This window comes from Solanum tuberosum, unplaced genomic scaffold (assembly GCF_000226075.1).
Source record: "Solanum tuberosum cultivar DM 1-3 516 R44 unplaced genomic scaffold, SolTub_3.0 scf00093, whole genome shotgun sequence".
Lineage (NCBI taxonomy): Eukaryota > Viridiplantae > Streptophyta > Magnoliopsida > Solanales > Solanaceae > Solanum > Solanum tuberosum.
In genome coordinates, this window is record NW_006239018.1 from 1,220,639 (window position 1) to 1,245,105 (window position 24,467).

Here is a 24,467-nt window from a genome sequence, read left to right on the forward strand (position 1 = left end):
TTTAGTTTTATAACATAAAAACATTTGTGTTGTAGTTCAAACAAAACAAAGTTTAGAAATCAAAATAGACATGGATTTCTATGGGCCTGCTAGAGGATCTATCCAATTGTATTTGAACAAATTTTATAAACAAAAAATTTCAGAAATAACAAAGACAATAGATATAATAAGGATTTATAGCTATAGATTCAATAATTGTGTTCCATAGTTATAGTTTTGTTTGCTATGGAAGCTGCGGTTTGTATATTTCTCTTGACTGTTTATAAATTTCGTTTGCAAATATACAAGCAGGGTAAGTATATACAAATGGAGGCTACAATTTGTATATTCTACTTGTCCGTTTGTATATTTCGCTTGTGAATATATAAATAAGGTAAGCATATACAAATTATGTATTTATACATTTAGGAATTTTTTAGAACACCGTTGTATATTTCGCTTGCCAATTTACAAACAAGGTAATTTATTATGATTTTTTCATAAATTGTATACAAATACCTAGGGTTAGCATATACAAATTCCAGATTTATACAATCAGGGATCAAATTATACAGATTCTAAATTTATACAATTAAAAAACCGAATAGCAAAATTTCGCGAAACTATAGCCATGGATTAAAAATAATCGAAACTATAGTTATATTACATAATATACTCTAGATGTTTGTCATTTCGCATAATTTTTCCTTTTATAAAATACTCTAGTATATATGTTAATTAATCAGCGAAACGATAATTTCAAAAACTACATATTTTATTTGAGTTTCGATTTGGATACATTATAACTGAAGCGTGATTCACATGCACCAGGGATGCATTTGCATGTCTTTCTTGCTCCTCTCTCTTGTTCCCCTCTTTCGATGTATTTTATTTTAAAGTATTTGTGTTATACAATATCATGTATTTGTGTATCTAATATCAATTTATACAGGTGTATTCAAAAGAATGTTAAAGCATGTATTTGGCTATAGGGAAAAAGGACAAATATATCCCCGAACTATCGTAAATGGTATGCAAATACCCTCCTTCATACTTTTGGGACATTGATGCCCCTGCCGTCCAAAAACTAGAACGTATATACCCTTTATACTAATGAACATACACGTGTCATAATCTTATCCACCGATCCGACATTTATCGGCGGATAAGATTGCGCCACGTGTCCCTATTTAGTCTTCCATTAGAGTGAAGGGCATATATGCTTTAGTTTTTGGACAGCAAGGGCACCAATGTCCCAAAAATATGACGCAGGGTATTTGCATACCATTTATGATAATTTAGGGATATATTTGTCATTTTTCCCTTGGCTATATATGCAAAAGTTTGTATCAATTTCTACAAGTGTGCATGTATATCCCATATCAGTTTTGAAAATATGTCTTTGACATATATGCATAAGCTTGAATCAATTTCTACGAATGTAACTGTGCATCCAATATCAGTCTCACAATTACCAATGTTTATTTCATTTAGTGTATCTAATATCGATTTGATGTACCAAATGCATAAAACACGCATATGATATTAAAGATGCCCGGATACGTTCATCAAATGTACACTAATGTATCAAGTGTATTTGTATGTAAATATATATTTTAAAGAAGAAGAAGATATACTAGAAACCACCAAGATTCACTACAACAATATCGATTACATTCGTTACATAAAATGGAATAACAATATCATCCTTTTTGACTTGCAACATCAAGTATTCGAATATAATTTTCAACTTTATCCTTCAAATTTTGACTTGCAATTGATTGGTAATACGATCAATCTTAATCGATCAATGTAACTATCATTGAAAAAGGACAAAAAGATGTAAAAAGAGAGGCAAGAGGCGACCAAGAAAAAGGGAAATTTGAGAGAGATGAAAGAGTGAGAGTGAAAGTGAGAATGAGAATGAAAAAGAATTATGCGATCTGCTAAGAAAATCAAGAAATAATGCATGATTGTGTAATTATTTTAGAAGTATGTTTTATTTATTGATTTTGTGCGGTTTTCTTCCTCATTTTTTCTTATATTCTTGATATAATAAAATTTTAAAAAATAATAAAATTGGACAAATAAAATTAGAGAAGAATTTCAAAAATAGAAGAAAAAAGGTGAAAGGAAAGAAATAACGTAGGCTATAATAATAATAGTAAATAGTAATAAAAACTTTATCCAAAACAAATACTAATATAATATCGTCGTCTAGGTAGTTGATGATAAAGTAGCGATACACTTCGTCCCACGTTCACGGTGACCGGAGCCTGAGGCCCTCAGCACGCAGGCAAAGTAAGCTCTCTACTCCCTGCGAAGAAGACGGCGGACACCAGATTCGAACGGAGCTTCGTTTTTCATTGTAATCAGCACATTAAAAACCCATAAATACCGTTTTTTCTATTATTGATTTCATCCCTAAATAGTACTCCTTCTTGAACAAAAAAAACATGTCTTTTTCTCTCATCTCCTTATCTTCTTCTTCATCTTCTATAGTTTCCAGAACTTTTCCTTCCTTTTTCTCTTCCGAAACTTCATCTCCGCCGTCTTCTCTACTAACCCTTTTGAGGAATCAGTCTAATTTTAGTCATGTTGCGTCAATCTATAGAAATTTCGGTTCCAGTTCGTGTTCTTTCGTTTCTTCGGGTTGTTCTATGTCGGCTGCCGATTATGTGGTTCCGAGGGCTTTTTCGTCTTCCTTTGAATCTGAATTTTCCGCTTCTGGTAGAAATTCTGATGGGGAAAGCTCGGAGGTTGGGTCAGGTGAAAATGATGAACAAGGGGCTGAGACTGACGATGAAGACCAAGTGTTGATTGTTGATGAGGAAGATGTGGGTTATTCGAATTCTGATCTTCCTCAAAGATGGGATGTTTTGGGTCTTGGCCAAGCTATGGTAAATTCCCTTGCACCCCCTTTTTCATTTTGTACTTATTGTTAGTAGGAATGTTTTAGAGGATGCTCAACTGTTAGAATGTACTCCCTCCGTTTTTAATTTGATTGTCTAGTTTTGAGTTAGCACATCTTGTGGAATGTACCAGAATTGCCAAAAGAGAGTAAAGAACCATTCTTTTTTAAATGGACTGAAAAGCAAAGTAAGACGAATAACGGAGGGAATGTGTTGTTTTATACTTATACATGAAATGGAGCAGTTCTGTAATCCCTTTATGACAAACAGTGAATGATGGGGGGATTGATTAATCCCATATTAAGGTGTTCTTACATTGTAAGGGAGAATCCGGAAAACAAGTTTGTATATAAGTTCATATGGGTCTTTTTAGGACGTTGAAGGATTGCTGTGCTTTTTACTCCCTTATAGATAGTGTTTTGCTTTCACTTAGTTGTTGAAATACCTTAAAGCTATATTTAGATGTATTTCTAATACAGAATAAGTGAGATTTATGTATAATCCTTTTGTCTTCTTATCTTATGTTTTTCCAAATCTTCTCTTTCATGAATTACATTATGGAAGGATGCATCACACTGTCCTATCTGGCATTAACTTTCCTGTTTTGCTTTATTTGGTTTGTCATCGTTCTTACCGAAGTTTCACATTGTTTAGACAATAGTCAGATATTTCTTTGTTATAGTACTAGCTTCTTTCATGTGGTGATGTTCTTTGGTGATTATGCAGGTTGATTTTTCTGGAATGGTTGACAATGAGTTTCTGGAAAGGCTTGGATTAGAGAAGGGTACTAGAAAGGTCGTCAATCATGAGGAAAGGGGTAAAGTTCTGAGTGCAATGGACGGATGCAGTTACAAGGCCGCTGCGGGTGGATCACTTTCTAATAGTCTGGTTGCCTTGGCCAGGCTTGGTGGTCAGTCAATAGCTGGTCCTGCTCTGAATGTAGCTTTGGCTGGTAGTATTGGAAGTGATCCGTTGGGTGGATTTTACAGGTAAAGTTCAACTCTTTTAGTCTTATCCCATTCTTTGTTTTTTGGGGGTGGGTGGGGGGGATTGATATTGTGAAGTCTTCCCCTCGAACTTTTCCTACTTCTACTCCATTGGTGTATGGAACACTCAATTGTATGATTGGAAGCAGAGGACCCTTGCCACTAGGCTGATTCCCACTAGTCAAATATCTCCCCACTCCCACTCTTTTTTTCCATGTGTCATTGTGAAGGTGCTGCAGTCTTCGGGTGGGGGGTAGGATCACTGCAAAAATTCTCACTAGAAGTTGTACATGGCTCTCTGAGATTTCACCAGCTGACGGGAGAACAGAGTCTTTTGGTATTATGCATCCTAGATTTTTGAATGAATGTCCACTCTCATGATTTATATATGAAAAATATTAAAACCTTCCAACAAATAAATGGGGAGCTTGAGAGAGTTTGTTGTATACTGTCCAATGATTGGTTTTAATCCTAGTGCGTCAATTAGACTGACCTCTGACAGGAGCTGCATCACTTTGTATATAGATCCAAACTTCGACGAGCAAATGTGAATTTTTTATCAGCACCAGTGAAGGATGGGACGACAGGAACTGTGATAGTCCTCACAACTTCAGATGCTCAGCGAACAATGCTAGCATACCAGGTCAGTAAATGTTCTGTAGTAACTCACGCTTATTCTTTTATGGATTGAAATGAAAACTAGCTTGGTGCTGAGTGTGAGTGGATTAGAGTAACCCTATCCCAGACATAATTGTAGACCTTATAGCATACGATCCAGAGTTCCAAACCTGTCACCCTATTATCATCTATGGATATCTACTTGCAGTATGCTCAATTGGTTTTTTGAGATGATGATCCATGGTTTAAAGGAAATAGTTCTTGATCAATTCACCCATTGAACCTTTTTTGACCTGTAATGACTTTACCTCAGAAGAACCTTAACATTACTACTTCGGCTGATACTATGTTATGTAAGTAGACCACTTTAAGCAATGGTTTAACAAGCCTTTTGCCTGGCTCTGAGCTAGTGTACACATTTTATGAAAAGAAGCAAACTAGAGGAGCCAGAAAAAGGTGTGATATTCTCTTTTAATGGAGAAGAAAAGATAAACTGAATAGAAAATTCCCTCTTCTCATGGTCTTCTCCTTGGTGGGATAAATAGTGGGTTATTGTGGCTCAGCGAAGATTTGTATGCAATATACATTGTTCTCTTACTGCAAGTCAGCGAAGATCATCTGTTTTAGCTGCCTTTACTTTTGCCACGATACGGTGTTATGAGCCTAATATGAACAAGATAGAGTTCATAGGCCTAATATCAGACTCTTTAAAAATATTGACGAGCGTGTTGTATACTCCAAAAATATTGCATTTTGGAATTTGACTCGGGTGTGGCAACAATTTTGGAGAGTCTGAGCAACATAGTATAGAACATCTCTTTTTAATCGTACCTGAGAAATTTATTGTAACAGTAAGAAATGCAACCTACTGCTTTCCACAAGGACAAAAAACCTTGGGTGTCGCTTCTGCAGCATGTCTTTTTAACTGTTTTTCTCTGCTCCTGTTGTGACATCAGGGTACGTCATCAAGGATAAACTATGACCCATGCTTGGCAGAGGCAATTACTAAAACAAATATATTGGTTGTGGAAGGATACTTGTTTGAACTTCCTGATACAGTCCGAACAATTTCGAAAGTCTGCGAGGAAGCCCGCAAGAATGGAGCATTAGTTGCCATCACAGCATCAGATGTGTCCTGCATTGAGAGACATTATGATGATTACTGGTAAAACCTTATTTTCCATCTTGCTTCTGCATAATAAAGCTGAAAATGCCCCCCACCCCCTCTAACAAAATGGGAAAAAACCCACTCTAATAAAGCAAAAGTAGAAAGAAAGAGAAAAGGTTGGATGACTAGTTTAACTTGGACTTTGGCGTTCGGATCCTCGATTTGAACAGAACTGTTTTGATCAGGCTAAAGTCTACTAGTGGCTAGCAGTAAATTGAAATTGTCATAAACGCTTGAGTCAGAAAACCAAATTTTGTTGCTTAGACATGTACAGAGTGAACATGAATTTGTTTCTTTTACTATTACAGCGTTATTTATCCTTACTATTTTCCACATTTTTCGTCCAGGGAAATCATGGCAAATTATGCAGATATAGTATTTGCGAACAGCGAAGAAGCAAAAGCTTTCTGTCATTTTTCATCAAATGAAAGTCCCCTTTCTGCTACAAGGTACCTGAGCCATTTCGTCCCTTTAGTTTCCGTCACAGATGGGCCAAAAGGTTCTTACATTGGTGTGAAAGGGGAAGCTATCTATATTCCTCCGTCACCATGCACCCCCGTGGATACCTGTGGCGCAGGGGATGCTTACGCATCAGGTATTTTGTATGGAATATTGAGGGGTGTGTCCGATTTGAAAAACATGGGTTCCATAGCGTCCAAAGTTGCATCCGTAGTTGTAGGACAACAAGGTACTAGGCTTAGGGTACAAGACGCTATTGGGTTGGCGGAGTCATTTTCAGTCCACTGCAGGAACTCAACTTTTTGGTCAGACATAGGTTCCGATCAGATCTCCAGCTTGTAATACTCGGAAGGTTAGCAAAGTTTTGGTATTCTAGTTACCCGGTAAGTATGTTGACGGGAGGTAGTAGATGCCTTGTGAAATTAGTCAAGATGCACGCAAGCTGGCCTGAACATCAGTTTAGTGGTTATAGCATTAGTTCCTTCTTCACATTCATAGATATTGAGTTGTGTACATTGACATTCAATTGTAATTATTCACGTAATGGATTCAGCAGAAGATTTAAGGACATTGAATTTACTTCTTTTTACATAAATTTCAAAAGGTTTTGTTGTATATTGGGGAAAGCTCGAAATCTAGATTTAGATCCTATTTTAGTGGATTATTTTCTATAATTTGGTGATCATATAAGTTATTCACTCTCAAGCATAAGGTAGGATTTTTATATAACTAGAAAAGAACACAAGATGTTTTCTTTTTGGACAATTAATCAATGTGCACAAATAAATAGAAAAAAGAGTGATTGTGTAATGATACTTTAATCGTTAATCGAAAATTTAGAATTCAAGTTTTGGACATGGAGTTGTCTCTTATCTGTAGTTTTAAACTTTTAAGTGAGATTTTCTAATGTCAATTTGGATTAGTTGACTTTCAAATTAATATGCATAAATAAAGAAATAGAAAAAGAGTGCGTAGTAGGTGCAATGATACTTTCATTGTTAATCAGAAATTTCGAATTCAAATTTTGAAAATAGAGACAAATATATAAATTTAAGTGTCTACTTGTGTACATTTAAAGATGAAGGGCATAAATCTGAAATGAAGCCAAGTTAAGGGGCACATTTATATATCATGCCTTTAACTTTTAAGTGAGACTTTGGACGCGAATTTGGAATAGTTGAATTTCAAAATAATTGTGCATAAATAACAAAATAGAAAAAGAGTGATGACCTACTATCACTAGGCAGTAATTTCATCTTTAAGGAAAGATTTCAAGTTATGGAAATAGAGTCCTCTTGAAACGAATTTGAATTAGTCGAGTTTCAATATGGATATTAAGCACCAAATTAAAAAAAAAAAGTGTGGGAGAACATTGTAACTCTTTCAACTATGGGGGAAACTTGTGTAAATAAGAAAAATAAATATGACGAAGAGCTTTTACAATAATTAATTAATTGTTCAAAAATTCTTATTCGGACCGGAAAACACAACTGAAGTGAATCGGTGGAGAAAGAGATATTTTCAGAGTGATAATAACAACATTGCTCTTCGAGGAGATTAACGATTTTCCAAATAGCTGGCGAGTTCGATCTCTATATAGTTTGAGATTTTTCCTGATCTGAAGTTGCTTCAACTATTTCTTTTCCTTTAACGGGTATTTTTTTTGGATTTTACTAGTCTTTGCTTTCTTGATTTGCTGGTTGTGTTTCTGTTGTTTGATTTTTGGGGTTCTCCCTTTTTCCTTTTGAGTAATTGGAATTAGGTTGAAAAGTTGAATTCTACTGAAGATGTTCTTTCATTTGAACATGTATTATGATGGGTTTAGAGTTTAATTAAGTTTAAAGATTGGATTTTTAATGTTATCCTATCTTGCTTTCAAGCAAAAAAGTTCCTACTTTTAAGTTGTTATTCTTATCTTGATCTTTTAGTTCTTTTATTTTTTGGTTGGGAGAGTTAAATCTTGTTGCTCGTGATCTGGGGTTGCTTGTTTTTGTATGTTGAATCACTCTATAGTATATTTGTTTTGGTGGTTTTGAGAATATTTGTCTGGGAGCTTTGGTTCTTCATGGATTTCATGGGAGAAGTCAGTTTTGCTGGAGGGAGTGATGTTAGTGGCTTTGACAATTGGGGTTCTGGTTTTCCTGATCAGGAAGTTTGGGCTACTGAGGATGATTATAGAGCCTGGAATGCTGGGCTCTCCTCCGAGACCCCTTCGAATTCGAATCAGGATGGTAGACATTCCCTAGACCGATCCGAGAGTGAGCCTCCACACAAGAAATTACGGAACTTGCAGGGGGTAGAATCAGTTAATAATCGCGCTAAAGCAATTGGAAAGATGTTCTTCAAAACTAAATTGTGTTGCAAGTTCCGCGCTGGGGTTTGCCCTTATATTACTAATTGTAACTTTGCTCATGGAATAGAGGAGCTGCGCAAGCCGCCTCCTAATTGGCAAGATATAGTGGCTGCACATGAGAGTGAGTGTGCTGGAGGAGTGATGCTGGAACCGAGAGAAGAACATCAGATACCAACTGCTAGTTCTCCTGAGCTGTGTGCGGAGTCCCAAAGGTCCTATAAAGGGAGGCATTGCAAGAAGTTTTATACGGAAGAAGGATGTCCTTATGGAGATACTTGCACTTTCCTTCACGATGAACAATATCGAGCTAGAGAGAGTGTTGCAATAAGTGTGACTCCCACTATAGGTGGATTCGGTAATAATGCTGCTGGAGCAAACCTGAAGCCTTCAAACTGGAAAACAAGAATTTGTAATAAGTGGGAAACCACTGGTTATTGCCCTTTCGGCAGCAAGTGTCATTTTGCACATGGAGCGGCAGGTATGAATGTGGTTTTTGCTTATTGTTGTTGGTATAGGAGATGTGATTTTACTGTTTATAGTGAGTGTTGCTAGTTAGTGCATTTTATATCTATTTTTCTCTGCATATATATACTTGGTTAAATTTTGGTTTAGGTAAAAATGCGCATCACACTATTTGAGTGTCATAAGCATACAAATGTTAAGATGGACGTGCTTTGTACAAGATCAGAAATAATCACATCTGACAAAAGGTACATGTAGTACATATAGATTATAAATCGAGGGATGACTGTTCTTGATTTATTGAAATATAAAAATATGAGAGAATCGGTTGGCATGGTTTAGTCATGTTCTACGTAGACCTCCAATTGCATTGATCAGGTGTAACATTACACTATGATGATTGTAGGTGTTAAAAGAGGATAAAGGTCTATCTTTACTCATAAACAAAAGGTGGACAAAGATCTATACTCGCATGGAGAGAAGTTGTCTAAAGAAACCTACAGTACTTCGTAAATTGTTTCCATTCTGATATAATGAAAGACATAGCAATTAGCACACCAGAAGTGATATATGAAATATCCTGGCAGGCGATACCATCTATTTGAAATTATGGATTAACACTTTAAGTCATGCTGGTATATTTACATTAGGTTCAGCTTTTGCTGAGAAAATTTATTTGGTTTGTTTCGAGAATTCATATGTCAGTCTAGCAAACAAATGTGAGATTAGAGAATCTTCAGTTTTAGATAATTCTTAATTTGTCTTAAAAATCCCTCTGCAACCTGGGGAAAGATCCACCTCCAACTATGTGATATTAACTAAATGGAAAATATGAATGTTCTGTTATGGTCCTATGGAGAGAGCAAAGAAGGGCAGGGGGGCTGAAAGGAGATATGAACGGCACACAGCAAAACTGACTCGTACTTGATGTGGATGCATAGCATGCCGCCTGAGCAATCTTTTTTGTGTACATCACTGTTGCCATTTTGTTATTTGCAATAAGTAGCTATTATGATTTAGTTATTTTGCTCTCAGTCATCTTTCAAGCTCCTGTTGCCATATCAACTGGCTATAGCTTTGCTAATTCTTGATTACTTCAGTTTATAACTAAACTTGCTCATTTAATTTATTGTCTTAACGGTTGTGAAAAATTTACTAGCAGTGTCTTTGCTGGAATTAGCTTGGTTCTCAAAGTTGTTACTCCAACTCACAGTTTAAGTCTTGAAGGTATTTTGGATTGCAGAACTAAACTAGAGAGAATGTAGCTTTGCATTTACTAAATTAGATTCCAATTTAAACAAAAGAGGTACTGTAATCAGATGTATATATATGGTGTCAAAGTTTTCATACTGAAGATAGTATGGTTGTGTTTTGTGTAACAGGGAGAGTATGTCATTATAAAATAATCTGTCATTGGACTAGCAGTGCTGAAGGAATCATATGAGTTATGAAGCACGGGGAGGCAATCGAATGTTGACTTGACTTTGTATACTTGGAACTGTCTTTGATTTTAGTGTAGGGAGACCTGTATAAACTAATTGTTTATAGCCGGAAATTCTGCATCAATATAACCTTACATCACCAGAGCGTAATACTTGTAGATGACTTGATGCTTTGCCAATTTTAGATATTGTTTCTCAAAATTATTTGGATTTTCAACTTCATATTCATTTCTAAAGATGTCCTCGATATTCCACTCACCCTATCGATTTGTTTTTCCCTAATTCTATTTGTATATTTGATCTGGTGCTAATATCAGCTATTTATCTGGCAGAATTGCACAAATATGGGGGAGGACTTGTGGATATGGAGGGCACAGATTCTCTATCGACTCCTCCAGACTTAAAGCAGGGAGGGGGTCCTTTTAAAACAGCAGAAAGTACGGTACCCTCGACCATTTCAGCACCTCATACAGATGTTTACCATTTGGGGCCGGGCGTTCAAGTGCAAAGGCCCTCTGGCATAGTCCAGAGGACTGGCAAAAGGGTCATTCAGAAATGGAAAGGGCCAGAAAAGATTAGTAAGATATATGGTGACTGGATTGATGACATCGAGTGAAAGAAGTCGTGTTTGCTGACTATTATCCGTTTATAAAGATAATCTTGTTCTCGAGGCAGGTATATATAGGCATCAAAAGGAATTTGAGTTCTTTTATATTGCTTTGAACTGCAATGGAGCCACACCTACTGTTGTTTTCGAGCTACAAATAAAACACCTGCTTGTTAGCATGTGTTGCTCTATGTATTCTACCATCCTTGTTTGGAAGAAAAGGAGCGAAAACGCGAAAATCTTTGTTGTAGTCCAGCCTCTTGAATTTAATTATGTGATATGCATTGCCAAGTGAAAAATCTGTACAATGCAAGTGTAGAAGAGATGAGGCAAATCTTGTCCAATGCTCCAAGATAATCTGTATCTGTATATTTTTCCCCTTTTCAGATTGCAGTAATGTGGTTCAGTCCTTCCTCGGATTTTGTGCATATCGGGAGCTTTAGTACACCAGACTATCCTTTTAGTTTATGGTAGTATTTGGATCATTTTACATCCATTTCGAGTAATTCAATGGAAGTATCTACTACAACAAGCACAAGTGCATGGTAAATCTATCTACCAAGAAATGAACAGGAGTTTATATCGTTCGTTTGGTAGGAGGAATGAGGGATATTGATAGTTCATTCTATATTTGTTTGGAATAAATTACGGAATAACAATCGTGGAATAACTTGTTCTCAAACCAAACGAGCCTTTTAGTGTTGTAACCTTAATTTAAAATCAATTACAACATCTACTTGTATGATTCAATCATTTATTAGTCCTACTATTCTCAAATACTGAACTTTGTATATGTAACTAATCATGTGTGGTGGTGTTTGACTGAATAAACGATTTTAAAAATGAGAAATACTTTTGAAAATTTTGATCTAAAACATAAATATTGGTACAAATATAAATCATCTTATTAATAGTAAAATTTAAAAATTAAATAAAATTATTTTTAAATATAAAAATAAATTATATTTTTACAAACTAGAAAAAAATATTATAATTGTAATAGAATAGTTACTCTGTATCTTAAATTAGTTATCATGTTTCGCTTTTCGTCGTCATCAAACGGTGCCTTGAAGCTGATGTGTGTGATTGCTACTTCAACAAGTTGGGCTTCTTGACGTAACTATGTGGGGCTTCTACTTTTTGTTATGTAAAATTTTCATTTTGGTTGCTTCATTTTAAAAAAAAAAACTGTTTTATATTTTTTTATTTATGAATATTCAGTATTAAATAATTGGCTTAAGTCATCCACCCACTTAAAGTTGTCCGCATAATTCATTTGAACACCTCAACTAAGGCTTGTACCTATTGAATACCTTTACCACGTTGAATTGATACCTATTTGGCATTTTTTTGACAATCAGCCAAAAATTTAAAATGTGTGAGATTCACTCGCAGTGACGTGGCACAATGACAAATTAAACTTTGACATGTCATTTAGTTTCAAAAAATTATTTAAAAATATCTTATAAAAAGTATTTTAAGGTAAAAAATAATATAAAAACAAAAATCAACCCTATCTACCCATATCCCTTTTCGGCAGAACTAGTCCGCCGGAACACCATAGCCCGATAACGAGCGGCAAGTATCTTCCCCATATTTCTCTCATCAACACCATAGCTGCTACCTACCCTCTTCCTTTTATTCCCATTTGGCAATTTTTTTATCAATACCATAGCTGCCATTTCTCTGATCTCACTCTCTTCTACATACATCATTTAAGATTTGTTGATATTTTTTTGTGCTGTGGATTTTTTAGGATTTGAATTCTTTAACAATTTCAAAGAAAATAAATTTAGATTTGTATTAGTCTTGTTGAAAAAAATGGATGCTCACCGGATTATTTTGACTCAATCAGATTTTTATTATTATTATTATTATTATTATTATTATTATATTTCCTTCTGTAGCTTTAACTCTCTTGAATTTTTCTACTGTTTATAAGGTTAAATTTTTATTTTTTTTGTATCATTTAACTCTCTTTTGAATTTTTTGATTTTGACGGTCATTTGTTTAATGGACACTTTTCCGATTAAGATAAAGACGACGATATTGGTGATGACGGATGACAGTAGAAAGGAAAAATAAAGATGAATACAGAAAGGGGTGTGGCGGAGACGTTGGCTAAAGGATTTAGCCGGTGAGGAAAATGCAAAAGACGGTGGTTTGGAATTGGGGAAGAAGATATTGTTGGAAATATTTTTTTCATGCTCAGACTTTTGCTCCACTTTTGAAATGTTGACATGTAATTTTTGATTGGCTTGTAAGTAAATTGTATTGGTTTCACGCGCTTCTGAGGCATGTATTACACCTACGATGCCACATCATTAAAAAGTATGTAATATGTACATGTTTTGAACAAGAGAGGTGTTCAATAGGTACACCCCTTAATTGAGGTGTTTAAGTGAAATATGAGGACAACTTTAAGTGGTTGTAGATGACTTAAGCCTAAATAATTTTAACAATTTCTTTTTCTTCTTCATATTTAGTTATATATGATTGAAATTTTGCTCATTTTTAACAAGTGTTTCAATCATGTATAGTTAAGTGTAGACATATATAAGTGTTAAAGGAATCTGTTAAATTTATTTGAATGTTGTTCTTTATGATACATGAAAGTTATATTTTAATTTGAACTTATTTATAATGGATTTGAAATTCAAAAAAATAAAATTATTATTTTTAGCAAAAAATTTCTAACGCACATATTTAAAATTTGGGAAAAAGGACAAATATACCTCCGAACTATTGTAAATGGTATGCAGGTACCCTCCGTCATATTTTTGGGACATTGGTGCCCCTGCCGTCCAAAAACTAGAGCACATATACCCTTTATACTAACAGATATATACGTGTCATAATCTTATCCACTGACCCGAATAATTGTCGGGTTAGTGGATAAGATTATGACACGTATATATCTGTTAGTATAAAGGGTATATGTGCTCTAGTTTTTTGGACGGCAGGGACACCAATGTCCCAAAAGTATGATAGAGGGTATCTGCATATCATTTACGATAGTTTAGGGGTATATTTGTCCTTTTTCCCTTAAAATTTTAGGTAATTTTACCCCTACTCCCTTAACTCCCATTCTCACCACCCTAGACGGCCACACCCCTATCTCTTATCCCTAACTCTAACAGTATTTAATTAAATTATATATAAATATTTTTAATTTACATATTAAAAGTATCCATTTATTTATAAAAATATTTTTTTTTCTTCCTAACGAAATGGGACACCATTCTTTGTGTAAGTAGGTGTTTGGCTATACCATATTACGATATGAAATTGTGAGATGGAATCAACGTTTGGACATGCGATTTCATGCTGATTCCATCTCATGATTTCATATCATAAAATGGAATCCCATATTTTTTTTAAGAAATCATGATTTGAGAATTTCATATCATGATGTGAGATTTTTTAAATGCAAAAATGACCCACAAGTTTATATTTTGTTAAAACAACCCCACATTTATATCTACTAACCATTTATTTCATATGTAAATAAAATTATAACCATATCATTACTTTTTAAAATTTATTATTCTCACCAACATAAAATTTATTATTACTTTAAATTTGGTAAATATAAATGATAAAGTAGGAATTGATTTGGTGAATATAAATAAGAACGGAGGGATGGCTTTTCATAATAATAAAAAAACTTTTGTTTCTGCTACATATATATGAAAATGTTTAAAGCAATTTATTATGAAAAAGAAAAAATTAGGTGATGTATGTTTGATAATCACTACTTTCAATATGTTTGAATTTAGCACCAAATTAATGCACTAAAAATGTGTACTTGCACACAAGTGAAACAAGGCATGAACCATTATGATATTAACACACAAGTGAAAATTGTCATAGCTTGTGCAGTGTTACATAATTATTTGCGAGAATACTAATCTTGGGCATATTTATATGCCCAATTATTGCGAATTACCCGTCTTTAACGTGAGTTTAAGAACATTCACTGGTCTAATTGACATGTTTTAACTTAGGATTGCGATGATTGCATACTAATGTACATGATTAACTATTTTGCAGGGTTCCTAAAAGAAGTGATTGAGTAAGGAGAGCAAAGGAAGCAAGGACGACAAAGCGACGCCCAGAAAAAGCTTGGCGCGATGCGCCTGCCCCTGACCAACGTGCCTGGTGAAATTTGATTTAATTAGGATTCCTCCTTGGGCTAGAATTGAAAATTATTTTCCTATACTCTATAAATAGGGACCCTAGGGTTATTTTTTGGGGGTTCGACTTCTTTTTGGTGTGCAAGAGCAAAGATTAACACATTGTATTAGGTTTCAATTCTCTAACTCTCTCTTTAATTGCGAATCACATGAACAATACTATTTTGAGTTTTTGAATATTATGAGTGGCTAAATTCCCTTATTCTGGGGTTGTAGTTATGAATGATTGTTGAGTATCAATGGTTTTGAATTAATTTATGATCGTTTTAAGTCACTTATGTGTTCTTATTTTAGTATTTCTTGACTGGCCGGCATCATAGAGATAAATCTCTTTGAAAAAGTATAGGAGAAAGTGGAAAGGAATTATAAAAAAATTGAAAAAATAATAAATTAATCAAATTTCCACATGTCAAACACGTGAAGTTCACAGTTCAACATAGATGGGGTTGTGGCTTTTTAAGGGTGTAATTATTTCAATTTTAAACAGTTCAGGTGAGTGATAGGACTCCCGCAAAGTTAAAGTGTGTAGTTCAAAATCCGGATATAGATTAGGGGGATTTTTGGCCATTTTCTCAAACAAAGTTTAATGACTTTGCTAGAAAAATTCTCAAAATTGAGTGATCTTTTGAGATATTATCTCATATCTCATACTTTCTATCAAAGCTTTAGTGTATCAATTATCTTTACAGATTGTAGTAGTAATGGGATCTCCAAAATCTACTTGTACGATTTAATCTTTTATATTATTAATATTTAAATAGGACTCGCTTCATATCTTTTCATGTGCTCCTATTTAACTGAATATATAGTTTTAAATACATAGTTTAAAAAAGAGGAAAATATATTATTATTTTTTTATCTAAAACGTAAATATTGGTACAAGTATCAATATGAGACACCAATCTTTAGTGCAACTGTTTTGCTTAATTTAGGAAGCTACTCCTTCCGCTCACTTTTATTTATCACTTCTTAATATATTTTAAAAATAAACTTTTTTCCTAATTTAGTTTGTGTTAGTTATTTATACTAAAATATTCATATTGATTATTCCCTCGGTTTCATATTAATTCAATTTTTGAAATTTTTTTCGTTGTTCAAATAATTGAATTGTTCAAAGTTTCATATGAACGTTTGAATTTATTTTTTTATATTTGTCTTTTCTTTTAATGAAGTTTGATATTTTGTAGGAGACAAATTGCATTACTTATATAGTTACCTTTATGATTTCACAAATGACAATAGTGAAAAATATGATTTAAATTATATCCTTAAATGTTTTTCTTAATAAGTGTGTATTCTCTCACAAATTCAGATACTAATAGAAAGGGTATTTTTTTTTTTTTAAAAGCATGCAAAATTTAAAGTGACGGGAGTAAAATAAATAAATAAAAGTAATAAAAAAAAACAAAAACATAGAAGGAATATATTGAGTTGTCCAATTTGATAAGCTCACTATCTTTTCACACACTTTTGAGGTTTGAAAAGCAATAATGGTGGGTGACAGAAAAAAAGTAGCAAGGGGAGATGGATAGATAATGCAGTTGAAATATTTTATGAAATTATTTATATTAAAATATTTGAATAAAATAATTTAGGAACTAAATAATACTAATCTTTAATAAATAATTTTATAAAATATTTTAAAATTATTATCCTCCACAAAGAAAACTTTCATACGCGAATTAAATTATTCTAAAATTATAATATTTATATTAATTATTCCACTTTAAAAAATAATATTATACTAAATTTAATTTTAAGAATTAAATATGAGATAAGTATTGAAAACACTCATAAATTCGGCATGAATTATTAGTTTCATTTCTGAACTATGACAGCCTTACTTGACTAACTAAAATTAAATACACCATCAATCTTATAACATGAGTGAAATATATAGTCAAATATAAAAATATTTTTAAGACTTTCAACAATTTAAAAATAAAACTAATAATTTGTGTGTTCGAAAAAGGTAGGGGAAAAAGTAAAAAGAGGCAAAAGAATAGGGTACTACTAAAAGTACAAAAGCCGTGCGAGTATGAATAACCAAAATATGACTGACAGAATGATTTTTTTTTATTGCCGTACCCCAACAGCCCATTCTCGGCAGAGACAGCTGCCCCTCACAAGATTCCTTGTTTTTAAAAAAAAAATATATATATATATATGTATAAAAAAATATAATAATAATGTTGTGAGCACATGTTTCAGAAAGCAAATCTTCCAACTTTACATATAGTAGGTGGATATAGCGGGCAATATGGAATATTTTATCACACCAATTCACTTTATTGAATATTTTAATATTATTTTATTATAAAAACTTTTAATTAAATATTATATAAATGGTATGTTTTAATTAAATCTCTTGTATATTTAATTAATTTTATAATATTAATTTTAGATATAAAAGTTAGCTTTTTTATAAATTAATTTTTCTATATATGACTTTTTTTTAAAAGTTAAATTTATGTTAGTTCTACTATAAACTATAATTGGACATAAATTAAACGACTATAAAAGAAAATAATATGAATTATATATGGTGAATGTTTTAGAAAGAATTTGTTTTATGAATAAGAGAATATCAATGATATAAGAAATAATAATAATATAATAAAGAAAGAGAAAAATATTTCTTTTTGATGTAAAATTTGGTGCAGTGGATTGGAGTTGATTTACACTCAAATAGTGCTGACACCAAATTTAGTGTTTGGGTTGGAGATGCCCTAAGTGAATTTTTATGTTTTTTTCATCGTTCAAAATAATTTAATTTTTCAAAGTTTAAAATAATTTTATTTTTTTCACATTTGTCCTTTTCTTTAATAAAGTTTTGTATTTTCTAGGAAATAACTTGTACTACTACTTATACTTATGATTATACTAGAGAGGGAGGATTAAGTTTGCAAATCGAGGGCTTACCTCTAATGATGGGTATTTCATCAAACTTTAACAAATATTGTTGATTTTATTGGATATCATCGAAGGGACATAAATTTTATTTTGATCTATTTGATTTAACAATTAATTACTGCTTCCATTTAGTTTTACTTGTCATGTTAAGTTTTTCATTAGTTAAATTACATGAACTTTGAATAATATTATAAAAAATATTTTCAACATATTAATATGAAAAAATCAAATTATAATTATTTTAGTATAGTTTTTGAACATCTACATTTGAAATATTGAATTTAATCTAATTTAATTAAGTTTTACTCTCTCCATTTCATATTAATTGAATTGTTGAGACATTTTTCATTTTCAAATTAGCTTAATTGTTCAATTTTCAAGACTATTTTTAGAATGTCTTCCAATTTTACCCTTCATTAGTTAGTATTGGAATTAGTTATTAATTAATGTTTAGTTATTTAAATCATAAAATTGACAATAATGTTAAACATTAATTAAAATAAGGTAAAAATGGAAAGTTATGCTTAATTTATGTCTTAATTTTCTTTTCTTAAAGGGTGTGAAATACCTTAATAATTTAATTAATTTGAAATGGAGGAAGTAAGAATTAGCCAAATTAGTTCTCGTAAAACGAAATGAGTCAAATAAAAGTGAAATAAAGGAATAACTAATATGTGCAAATTAAATCATCTTTTAAAAATAATTTAGGACTTAAATATTAAATTTGTATTATTATAATATATTTTAGAGTAATATAATTTTAGAGAAAAAATATGAAGGTTGATATACTAAGCCCTTGCTATGCGTGTGTCTCGTAGAAGGATTGAACTATAAAGATCTAGTACACGTAATTTTATCATGAATTTTTGTACGTAGGAGTAAATATAATATATTTCTTATGTTAAAAAGATTTAAAATACACATTTTAATTAATTAAAATTTTAGCATACTCAACGAAATATCACAAAAATTAAAATTAAAATTTGATCAGAATAAAACTTAGACAAGAGTAAATGAAGATCCGATCAACTAATATTAAAAAGCATTCAAAATTAATTGGTCTTTTCAAAATCGACTGAATCAAAAGCGCGATAATTCGAACCTACAAAAACATTTTAATAAAAGTTAACTTTTGTAACTTACTTGGATTTTTCCTAAATCGAATTGTTTATTAAGATCCTGAAAATCTGTAAAATCAGATGAATAATTAAGATTTAAAGATGTGAACATGAATAATTTGTCTATTTTACCTGAATTTTAGCCATTAAAAATCTCCGAATTCCAAGGTCCAAAAACACATAGGGAAAATCAATCTTAAAACAAAAAAAAGACTAGGTCCTTATCATATATTTTATTATTCGTTAACTCCTAGTATATCACATTGTGAGATGATTAATAAATACTTTGGGGTAAGAGTTAAATTTGAATTCGCGTGTTTTAAGGTTTATTTATGTATTCAAGAATGTGATTTAGTGGTCAGTAAGGTTGATACGGTATAATTACGAAAATGACATAGTTTATGTGATTAAGTTAACTATTTAATGAAAATACAATTAATATGTTCTTTAAAATTTGAATCAAAAGTATATAATTAAAATACTTTATTAACAATTGAGGTGTGTTCAATTAAAACAAAATTTAATTCAAGTATCTAAAGTAAATATCATGACAAACTTAAGCCTAAACTTGCTACATATATTTAAGCGATAAAATATATAAATATGCACTTTAACTTAATTTTATTTGATATTTATGACCTTAAATTTTGGATATACACAAATAAATATTTAAACTTATATAAAACTGAACAAGTAACACTCGTCACATGCATCATATATGAAATACTTCATCCATTCCTTTTTAGTTGTCATGTTGTATTTTTCGACATCAATTTGACTAATTTTCAAAGCTAAATTAGATTACATTAACTCAATATTTTAAAATAAAATTTCATTTATTCAAAAACTATGTAGAAATATGATGAAAAATACTTTTAAAAAGAAAATTATAACAATCAAAAAACAATCGTGGAGTATAAATAAATACATAAAATTATTGTAGATAAATAAATAAATAAATAAATGATTGATGGTGTAGAATTTGATATTGTTAGGACTCTTCTCCACCCTCAAAATTTTCAATTCCCCATTGTTTCTCTCACAACCATCCAATTTTTTTTTCTTTTTTTATGAATATTGGATGGTGGTGGTCACTACTCACTATAGATGGTCAAAATTTCATAGTTCACATTTTTTTTCTTTTATTATTCTTCACATATTAATTAATTAATTTTTATTATTTTTTTACTTTTAGTGGGCCCCTTTCCTCTGCTCTTTTTATTCTCCTAAACCAAACAACTCTTCTCCTCAATTTCCTCTTCATCTTCTTCTTCCTCTGTTTTTTTTTTTGGCTTTCAATTTTCAATTTTTGATATTTCTCTGAACTTTTAGTAACAATGGTGACTGAAGGTACAGAGAAACCCACCATTATTTTCACCTATGGAACACTCAAAAGAGGATTTTCAAATCACGTTCTCTTACAAGACATGATAGCCGCCGGCGATGCTTCTTTCCTCGGCGTTTACCAAACCGTCGATCGTCTCCCTCTCGTCTGTGGTCCTTACCGTGTTCCCTTCCTCCTCAATTTTCCCGGCTCCGGCGAGCACGTCCGCGGCGAGCTTTACGCCGTTTCCGCTCGCGGATTGATCCGTATGGATGAATTAGAAGGAATTACCCGGGCCCATTACGAGAGGCTTCCAATCAAAATCCGGGCCGATGAAGATGAAGAATCAGAATCGGGGAAGACAATGGAGGTGGAAGCGTATTATGCACACAGAAACTACGCGGAGGCGCTGTGGAAGAGAAACGGGGAGAAGGGTTTCAGATGTTATACAGAGAAAGAGGCAAAAGGGTATGTGAAGCGTAAAGATAGGCCACAACATTTAACATTTTTGGAGCAAATTGGGATTTTCATTTCTTCTAACCCTAATTCTTGTTGTTGCAACAAAAATCTTCCTGTTCCTTCAGCTCTTCCAGTCAATGTTGTTAACCATTGAAAATTTGGGTTTGATTTTTGAAGTTTATAATTAATTAGGAAGAAGTTATGATGATTAATTAAGGGTTAAATGATCTGCTGCTGAAAATAAGTTTGTTATTATTAGATCATAGATGTTGATGCTGAATGTTTGACAGATTGTTTTTCTGTCTTTCTGCAAAATTGCAAAAGCAAATGATTTGATCTGATTTGTAATTATTGACTTCATTTGCTGCATATGAAACTACAATTTTTATGTTTATGGATTTGGTGTTGGATTTTTCGGTTCGATTCGATTTTATGTAACATATTGATTTTCAGTTTACTCAATATTAAATATCAATACCAAATCGATAACCCAATATTTTTTTTATAAAACCATTAAAAATCCGTTAACCCAATAACTTAATAGTAAGCCAATAACATTTTTTTCGGTTCGATTTTTGCACACTCCTTACTCGGATATGTATTTTATTTGGAAAAAGTTTAAAGTTGTGAAATTTCCGAGTTTTTTCAGATTAGTTTTTTGGAATGTGAAAATATTTGAAGACCAAATCTAGTCAAATTTAATGGTCAAACATTTATTTATAGATAGATCTTCAAAGTTTATGGCTAAATGTTAGTTTAGTAAATATCTCTATGAATGAGAAGCTGAAATAGCTTTTAATGTGAGTGAAAGTAAAAAAAATAATCTGAAAATACTCATTTTTAGGAATTTGAAAATATTTGAAAATTATAATTTTATAAACCGGTCAAATTTTATGATAAAACATTTGATCCTTAATTTATGATCAAATACTAACTTAATCTTTCTTTGAATGAGAAGGTAAAATAGCTTCCAATAATATTGGATCTAATACACTATTTAAGGTACACAATGTTGGAATTAAATCTATCCATTAATCAGAAATTAATCATGTTGCTCTGTTCAAATTTCTATAATTCATTGTTATACAACCAAATAGTACTACAATGTCTCAAAAATCTTATTGTACTTGTCAAGCTAATAAAAAATAGAAAATTTATTCTAAGCCGTAAAAGATGATACAAATTTAAAAAATATTCATTCTATCATTGATTCATTAGAAGTCATCAAACACGTGGTGGAAAACTTTTACCTTTAAATGAGCTTTCTCGGGGTTGAATTCAAATTAGTAGGATCAAATAAATATTGAATCCAAATATATCAAAGTTAAATTAGTATTGAATTCGAATTAGTCAAGTTAATTGGTATTGAATTCAAATTAGTCTAGTAAATTAGTATTGAATCCAAATTAGTAACTCAAGTAAGTTTATGATTAAAACAAATCATTACATTTATATTTGGCTTTGTAAACCTAGTTTTAACTCTCTTTATTGAAGTTTGAAATCTGTCATTTTTTAATGTTTGTATCTTGATTGATATTTATCGAAAATAACTTCTTTATCTTTAGAGGTAAGAATAAGACAACATATCCATCACTTTTTTTAAATCCCATTTATCGAATTACCTAAATATATTATTGATGATGTATCTTAATTTGATGTGGGAAATTAACACTCGAGTGACTCTTAAACCCTCTCAAGAGACAATTAATAATCAAATATACAAAAATGCTAAACCTTCATTACCTTAATCTTATATATTTTTGTTGTTTACTGACAATGATTATTTTTTTGTGAGTCAATCACTATTCTTTAAGTAAATAATTAGTGTGTAATTAATTCTCATTATGAGATGATGCAAATCTATAATATAACATTTATTCTTAATCACGGCTACCTACTTAAAATTAAAAATTAGTAGTGAGACTTTTATTCTGTCCCCTGCCTAGTAAAAACCTCTAAGTCTATGTTTGACATAATTAATATAACACTTGGTTTCGATTTTATTTAAGGAGAAGGGACAAAGTCATAGCTACAAGACTATTAATTGAATGATCAGACTGATATTCTAATCGAGAACAATATTATCAAATAAAAGTGGCAAATATCACACGAAAAACAAATTTATATGCCATAGTTTGTTTGAGAATCATTAATATCACAGACGAATACAAAATTTAATATTTATTTATGTATTCTTATAATGATCTCAATAATTACACTCATATCTAATAAATTTCTTAATATATATTGAAATATACTTAAAATTTATTAAATTGACGTGAATTTATAGATTACAAGCTAGATTCGTCTAATATCAGACCAATGACATGATAGCGTGCACAAGAGGGGACAAATTATATGGTGTTGCATCACACACAGTGTAAAAGATTCAAAAAGAATCAAATTGTAGCAAAAGGCCAAATCAATATATTTGTTAGATGCTTTTCAGTTTAGGCTTGACCCTTAACTAATAATGACATTTTTGGTATCTATATATATGTTATTGTTGGTAATATAAAAAATAAATAAAGAATACTTAATTTGGTTTAAATTAAAATAAACACAGCAAAAATAATACAATGATGTCATGTCTGGGTGCAATCCACGCAATTTGCATAGCTGACACAAGAATAACAACAACAATAATAATAATTGTCTTGTTATAAAGTAAATTGAGATTAATTAAATGAATCATCATTGACAATATTGCTAGTGATGATTGGAACTATTTTCATTTGTTAAATACCCCAACTTATCCTTAATAGGTTGATGCTTTGAAAATGTAAAAGGGATAAAGTAATTAAAGAACAAAAAATGATAAATAGCTATAGTTTAGAGCTTGATTACGAAATATAGTTTTAATTTCTATATTTACAAAATATAGCTATAATTATTATATCAAGCAAAAGAATTGTATCAATTGTATTAGCAAAAAAGTTGTATTAAAACAAATATCAATTGTATTAGTTGAAATCGCGCAAAATAGTTGTACCAAAACATATTGTATTAATATGTATGTCTATTATGTATTTGCTACAAAATCCAAAATGCATCTACGTTTCATAACATTTAAAAATTATAGCGCTATGTATCGTAAATACAATATTGGGTCAAATTTTGCAACTACTTTTTTTTTCACCAACTATTGAATTTATAATTAAAAAAAAGGGTAGCCCAAGTTAATATACTAGGGGAGGGGAGTTTGTTACTTAATCTAGTAAATTAGACATTAATTAAGTCATCCTAACTTAAAGTAATAAAATTGTTTAAAACACTCAAAAGTTTGGTCAGCAATGTCTGTAAAATGGCAACTTAATAAAAGAGCAAAGGATATGTACGGTACGTTATCTCTATTTTTGGAATGTGTTGTCCTATTTACCAAGCTGATGTGTACACTAATTTGTAACAAGAATCAGTTTTGTGTTCAGACTAGCTTGTGCGCTATATGAAATTTGAGTTCTAACTTTAATA

General features: G+C 31.5%; 3 protein-coding genes across 3 annotated transcripts; all 3 read left to right on the forward strand.

The window, feature by feature from the left end:
• Positions 1-2,166: 2,166 nt before the first annotated feature.
• Positions 2,167-6,737, forward strand: LOC102588019 (uncharacterized sugar kinase slr0537). Its single transcript, XM_006347533.2, has 5 exons — positions 2,167-2,879; positions 3,618-3,880; positions 4,403-4,520; positions 5,452-5,660; positions 6,011-6,737. Exons 1-5 carry the CDS (start codon positions 2,436-2,438, stop codon positions 6,462-6,464), a joined length of 1,488 nt encoding a protein of 495 aa, XP_006347595.1. The 5' UTR covers positions 2,167-2,435; the 3' UTR covers positions 6,465-6,737.
• An 850-nt stretch (positions 6,738-7,587) lies between these two features.
• Positions 7,588-11,285, forward strand: LOC102588348 (zinc finger CCCH domain-containing protein 56-like). The gene is made up of 2 exons (XM_006347534.2): positions 7,588-8,953; positions 10,712-11,285. Exons 1-2 carry the CDS (start codon positions 8,188-8,190, stop codon positions 10,993-10,995), a joined length of 1,050 nt encoding a protein of 349 aa, XP_006347596.1. The 5' UTR covers positions 7,588-8,187; the 3' UTR covers positions 10,996-11,285.
• A 9,162-nt stretch (positions 11,286-20,447) lies between these two features.
• On the forward strand, positions 20,448-21,390 carry LOC102588681 (putative gamma-glutamylcyclotransferase At3g02910). The gene has a single exon (XM_006347535.2). The coding sequence runs from the start codon at positions 20,551-20,553 to the stop codon at positions 21,148-21,150; it is 600 nt and encodes a 199-aa protein (XP_006347597.1). The 5' UTR covers positions 20,448-20,550; the 3' UTR covers positions 21,151-21,390.
• Positions 21,391-24,467: the final 3,077 nt, after the last annotated feature.